The 6,929-nt window shown below is 35.6% G+C and overlaps 1 protein-coding gene across 1 annotated transcript in view; it reads left to right on the forward strand.

The window, feature by feature from the left end:
- LOC107695418 (uncharacterized protein C8orf34 homolog) overlaps window positions 1–6,714 on the forward strand; it is a 92,014-nt gene extending 85,300 nt beyond the window's left edge. The window contains exons 14-16 of the mRNA XM_016495317.1: window positions 2,518–2,614; window positions 5,609–5,656; window positions 6,434–6,714. Of these exons, the coding sequence (XP_016350803.1) occupies window positions 2,518–2,614; window positions 5,609–5,656; window positions 6,434–6,441 (153 nt within the window). The 3' untranslated portion in view covers window positions 6,442–6,714. The remainder of the gene's footprint in view (window positions 1–2,517; window positions 2,615–5,608; window positions 5,657–6,433) is intronic.
- The last annotated feature ends 215 nt before the right edge of the window (window positions 6,715–6,929 follow it).

Here is a 6,929-nt window from a genome sequence, read left to right on the forward strand (position 1 = left end):
AGCAAATGGCTGCAATATAACAAAGAGTGAAAAATTTAAGGGGGTCTGAATACTTTCCGTACCCACTGTATATATATAAGAGTCTCTTAGTTTGATCACAAATACAGTAAAAAACAGTAATATTGTGAAATATTATTACAACTTAACATAATATTTTTAATATTACATATATATATATATATATATATATAATGTGTATATATATAAATAATATTATTATAAAATGTAATTTATGTATGTTTGTATTTTTTCTGTTTTTGTTATCAATATTGATAATGACTGTGCTGCTTAATGAAACCACGACACAGTGCCTTTTACAAGATATTTTAAGTTTGAGGAACAGTGGTTGTTTAAATATTTAATGCACTCTTGCTGAATAAAAGTATGAGTTTCTTTTAAAAAAAAAACACAACTTTAACATTATACATTATGCATTATATATTTAACGTCATTTTTTATTATTAAAAAAAAATCTAAAATTTGTATCATGACAAAGCTGTTTTCATTAAGTCTAAAGGGAAATATTTGTCCATCTCAGAAATATTTTTGAACAGCTGAAAAATGAAAGCTTACATTTGGTAACCCTGTAAACCTCAAGGTCAATGGGTTTAGAATCACACACGCTCACTGTTATTTGACTGGTTAGTTTGTAAAAGCTGTAGACTGTCTAATATTCTATTGTCCATGTCTGACTATGGCCTATTCATCTCATGCTCTATTGAGATTAAGCAATATAATATAAAAGGATCCACGGGAAACTAAAGAACAGATTTACACTTGACTACCCTTGGTATGAAAAAAGAAACGGGTATGGCATTTCTGGGTTTCCGCTCTCTTTCTCTTTTAGTTTTTGGTATTAGGGCTTGTTAATAAATCCAAAGTTCCTTTTGAAGTATTTAATAGCCACAAACAGGAATCGTATTGTTAGTAGCCACAAACTTAGTTAGCTCATATTCTTATGACTGATGAGATTATGAAAACATAAATGCACTGATCATGCTCTGATTCTACCCACCTGCTCCCACAGCTGTTATAGCAGTTCAGCTCCTGAATAACAAAAAGGAAATATGCAACTGTAGATCTCATTCAGTTCATAATGGGATCTACAGGAAGAGATCAGATGATTTGTCCTTCTCTTCTGTTTTCATATAAACGATTTAGCACTGAAATGTGGCGTAGATGTATGAACGCTTCCTGTCTGGCCTGTACCAGCGATACCTTTAACGCTGAAAAATAAGAACACATAAAAGTCTTTAGAAGAGAACAGGGGGCAAGTTATATATTAGAGGTTGGCTCAGAGGATTCGACCCACAGGTGTACTTATTTCAAAAGAAAATAAAAACATCTGTAGAACGAATGGACCTGACATGCACATTCACCGGGTCTCTACATCTTGGGTTTCCAGTTCACAGGGGATTTTGTTGCTTTTCAAATCGCCACCTTTCTGCACAGGCCACAGCAGTTGTCACTGATACATCATTACACTTCCTGAATATTGAAGCAAATTAAGTCCTTTAAGAACTCTTGAAATCAAAATTGGAGTTTTGTGGTATTTAGTTGATAGTGTGTTAACTGTAAGGCTATATACATGCTAGTGTACTCTTAAAAAGCTGCTGTTTAAACCATCTTAAGTTGGTTTTAGCTGGTTCAAGAGGGTCTCCCAGCCTGGTCAAGCTGGATTAAAGATGGGTGGCCAGCTGATTTCCCAACTTCACCAAACCAGCCAAAAGACCAGTCTGACCAAGTAGGGTGACCAGCAAACGAGCTTAGGCTAGTTTACATTTTTTTTTTTTTTTTTTTCAGTAAGGATGTTCAGCAAGGCTCTGAAAGCATTTGGACAATTAAATTCAGACTTAAAAATGAATTAGTTTAATTGCGTCATTTGACAGATATCAAGCCAAGTTGCCATTGTTATGATCAGTGTTGGGAAGGTTACTTTGGAAATGTAATAGGTTACAGATTACAAGTTACCCTATTCAAAATGTAATAGTAGTGTAACTTTTTCAATTACTTTATTCAAGTAATGTAACTGATTACTTTTGATTACTTTTTGATTACTTTTCTACATTTCTAATGAATGTTTATTTGCAACTGTTAATCATTTTCAAACATTTACACCATGCAGGGTTAACCTTACAGTAGTGCTCAACAATGTCAGACTTTCAAAATCCTTCATCACTTGAATAAAGATGATCAAATTTGAACACATCCACCACAAAATCAGACTTTAGGATCACCTTTTACTTTGAGATTGATCTGAAGTTCAATGCAGATTTAAAATCATAAGAAATAGTTAATAGATAAGAAATCTTTGCATAACTACAGGAAACACAGCATCTAACAATGGTTTGGAAAAAATAGTTAATTAAAAAATAATAAATAAAAACATCTACATCAACTCAAATACGGTTATCTAATTATTTTGTAATTAAATTACGTAACGTCGTTACATGTAACTAGTTACTCCCCAACACTGGTTATGATTCATATCTCTCTTCCCATCATATGTGTTACTAGGATGAGTTTTACCAGCAGCTGCAGGCGGTCAGGAAGCCCTGGCGCCTACCTAGTGACACGGAGAGTGACTGTCTGGAACCACCCGAGCAGGACATGTGTGAGTATTACAACTCTGACCCTATCCCGTTCACTGACCAGATCATGACATAAAGATTTGAGGGGCGAATTCACTAAACCACTTTTATGCATTTTGGTGCAAAACCACCCAGTTTTACCAGTCCCTAAATACAGCAAAAAAGCAACTGTCATTCTTTTCAAAACAAACACACCTCCTTTCTATATGAATCTGGCTTTTGTGGGCATTTCTGCTATTACCTGGTTTGCATAAAGGCCCAGTTACAACAAGAACACCAACTATAATGAAATCTACATTAGCATCAATGTCAGCTCACAATAACGTTATGTTTATTATAAGCACACGCAGCAGTTTTGTCATCTACCTTTTAAATGCTCTATGTCTTTAAAGTCGGGTGGATTCTGATTGGCTGTCAATGTTTTTATCGTTCATCTGCTTGGAAAGTCGTTTCTCTGTGTCGTTATCATTACAGTTGTGGTGTGGACTTCACTATTCTCAAAGAATTAGAACTATTCTTAAAACTTTTTGTTGCTTTTTTTGGGGGGGTGGTATCGTTAGAATCACTTTCAAAACTATTTATTTTCCAGCCGATGAATGATATAAACATTGACAGCCAGTCAGAATTCAGTTTAAAGAGCTTGAGTATTTAAAGAGAAAGACGACAAAACTGCAAGCACACTTACAATAAACAGAACATCATTGTGCATTGGTGTGGATGCTTATATGGTTGTCATTATAGTTATTGTTATTGGTGTGAACCAATAGTATTAAGTGTACCATTTCGTATCCAACATAAAAAACTTTAGAAGTGTCTTATTACAATTTTTGTCCGTTTAAAAGATCTTTTACAGCTACAAATGATGCATTTACAGATTATCAAGCCTGAAATTCTGTAGAGGCCAATTAATGACAATATCTGAGCTCTCATCTCTTGGAAATAAATGTGTCAGGTCGAGGGAACCACTTCCAAGCGGCGCTTTTTCAGCTTCCTTTAGTCCTCACATACGCAAGACTGCAGCATGTGTGGCTTTGAGGTTGAAAAACATCGGACACTTTAATTATGTTGATATGGTCTCATGATCATATCTTAGATCTCCATTCCAGTGGATGTCTGAAAGATTTAAGCATGCTTGGAGTCATTAGAGGATTATTATTTGTCCAAATCACCGTCCGTCATCGCTAATAAATACCGCTGGCCTCATTTTTTCACTATTTGAACGTGACATGGCCAGAATCTCAATGTCCCTCATGAGCCATTAGTCTGTTAATGACCTCAATATTGTAGCGTATTAAAGCTCTTGCCCTGAGAGAGTGTCTCTGAGTTCATGGATTATGAAAGAATGATTGTGATTTTTATCAGGATGAGGAGAATTATCAATAATTGATCAAGAGCATAATAGCAAAATGCCAGATGCAAAACCAAATGCTAAGTTCTGAGAAAATGTTACTGTGGATTCTGTATCTTTTTAAACTCAGAAGCACTTGTAGAAAAATATTTGCTATGGACCTGGTATAATATTTCTTTGCTAAACAAATGATTTCGACATATGTTTGGAACACACAATCGCACGGCCAGAGAAACGTCCACAGATTTCTAGACAAGCAAAATATTATACAAACAATACAAGCTTTGCTATCAAATGTAATGTAACTGCACATGACAGGCTCCATTTTGCCAAAAACATATCTTGCGTAAAATAAGTATATTGTGCTAACAAGCATGCTTGCTGGAACTGTCATGCCAACCCAGTTATTTACAGGAACACGAGGCACAGTCTGTTAGTGAGAACGCCTGGCACTGCCAGCCACAGGACGTGACAAAATGCCATTTGGCATTCAGAACATTTGCTGATTGGCTGCCACAGTGACTGTTGACGCTGTCTGTTAGAGTTTAGCTTATGCCAACACAGGTTTCTGAGCAGACATCAAGTGCATAGCAAAGAACAAGTTCCATAACAATTTCCTGTTATTGCAGGAACGCCCACAATGGGGTAACCACTAACCCTTAAAACATTTCAGTGACTGCTCCATTCATTTTGAATTGTATGCCTTTAATACAACGACTTCCTTTCCTACTGAGACTGATAACTCTGGCTTATGATCTGTAGGGAAGTTTGATTTCTCAAATGTAATATTTTAGTAGTTTGATGTTAGTAAAATGTTTGTATATTTTAACTATGACTGATCGGCAGGACCACACAGAATCTCCGTGTAGAAATCTACAGAACTGGAAGACCCGTTATCCACAACCTCCGGCATTTGTGTATTATTTTTGTATATTTGGTAATGTTTCAAGCTGCTAGTACAAGTATGGTAAACATAGCTCTATTTTAAGCATTATACCATGTTTACATGGGTTCTTAATGTATGGTGCAGATTTGGCATTCCCTGCCAAAATCAATGCAAAATGACTGCAAACTTAATTTGAAAATTCCGTTACCATACTGCTTGAAAGTTTGGGGTCAGTGAGCTTGCTTGCTTATTTATTTATTTGAATTGAATACTTTTGTTCAGCAAGGACACATACAATTTTTTAAAAGTGTCAGTAAAGACATTTACTTTGTTACAAAAGATGTCTACTTCATATAAATACTGTTCTTATCAGCACTCTATTAAACATAGATATGTTAAGGGTTCCACAAAAATATTAAGCAGCGCAACTGTTTTCAGTATTATTAATAATGATAAATGTTTCTTGAGCACAAAATCAGCATATTAGAATGAATTCTGAAGGATCATGTGACACTGAGTAATGATGCTGAAAATTCAGCTTTGCCTTCACAGGAATAAATTACATTCTAAAATATATTATAATACAAAACTTCACTGTGTTTAATTAAATAAATGCAGATTTGGTAAGCATAAAAGACCTTTTTCAAAAACATTAAAAAATCTTGCCTACCTCAACCTTTTTTTGCGGATTTTGTCTCGTCGTATTATATTGAATTATATGTTTGAAAATTCTCAGCATGAAACCATTTACAAGCTTTTCTTCTGTATTTTGGCTCTTTTTAGGTAATCCAAGTGGAGTGAGAGATGCCAGCAAGAGATCAGTGTTCTCAGGTAAACATTCCAACACACATCAGTCTATCAAGCTCACAGACGGCCAACTAATTGCCTGTGAATGAATCCTATGAATCTTAGCATCTGAAAAAAAGGTTGACAGCAGATTTGGGTCGTCATTTTGCCATATGAATTCTTCTCAGAAATAATATGAGTTACAGACATTCAGTTAAAAATATGATAACTAGCTTGTCTATATGATGATGATCTTGTGACAGCATTCAGCATTCCTTCACATTATGATCATCAAAATTACAAAAAAAGGGCCTCATTTACTGACATAGATAAATAGCACCCACAATGCACTGTGAGATCACTTTTATAACAATCTGAGACTACATGAGGTTCCAGTGTTTTGGAAAGAGGCCGTCCGATGTTCGTATCTGTTGACTTAGCTGGGTGCCACTCGAGCATGTGGCAGCTGAGAGTCATGGTAATGACGAAAGTGTCTCCTCTGTGATTTGACTTTTCGTGCCCAGCCGAGGTTTTACAGTTGAAAAGGGCAGACAAGCCTGTATAGTCACATGCAGCCAGTAAGCTTTGTGGTGGAACTACACTAACCGACCCAAAGCTGGGTGCCGATTCCTCTGACCTCATCCGTACACAGGCCTGTGAATGTGCAGCATGACATGGATCGGCTCATTTTTCCATTCTCACATTTATCTTTGACATGTTCAAATATTAAAGGCTGTTTTTATGGTAATTACTGAGGTTGTTATGATTATTAGTGGTCATATGTCTCCAGGCAACTGATGTTTTTTTCTTTGCTTTCTACAGGCTTGTAATGGTGTGTACGGAGGACACAGAGCCAATCAAACATTTATGCAATTTAAAGGGGCATTTGAATATTGTGAGTCAGCAAGAGACACTTATTTTTTTAATTTTCACCAGAAGAAAGATTGTGTACTTTTTTCCACAGAGGCCAGTATTTCTTAGAAATAAAAATGTTACAACCATTTGAAATTCTAGACTGTAATGTGTTTATCAGAAAAAGATAAGCCTGCACTTGAACTTTTTTTGTCTGTCAGCATGCTTAGATGTCTGTTCATAAAAGTATTTATTGCTGCATTGCATAAATAAACACAATTTATCACATGATGTGCCAAATCAATGGTTGATAAAGGGATTTTTGATCATTCTTTCAATAACAATCAACAAAAGTGGATTTTTTATGGCTTTAGCGGAGAATATGAATGGTAGAAATGTATGTATAATGTTGGACATGCACAGCACTGCCCCTGCTGACCTCAGCATGACACTCTCTCATTCCCAA

The sequence above is a fragment of the Sinocyclocheilus anshuiensis genome, unplaced genomic scaffold (assembly GCF_001515605.1).
Source record: "Sinocyclocheilus anshuiensis isolate Anshui unplaced genomic scaffold, SAMN03320099.WGS_v1.1 scaffold110, whole genome shotgun sequence".
NCBI classification, from domain to species: Eukaryota; Metazoa; Chordata; class Actinopteri; order Cypriniformes; family Cyprinidae; genus Sinocyclocheilus; species Sinocyclocheilus anshuiensis.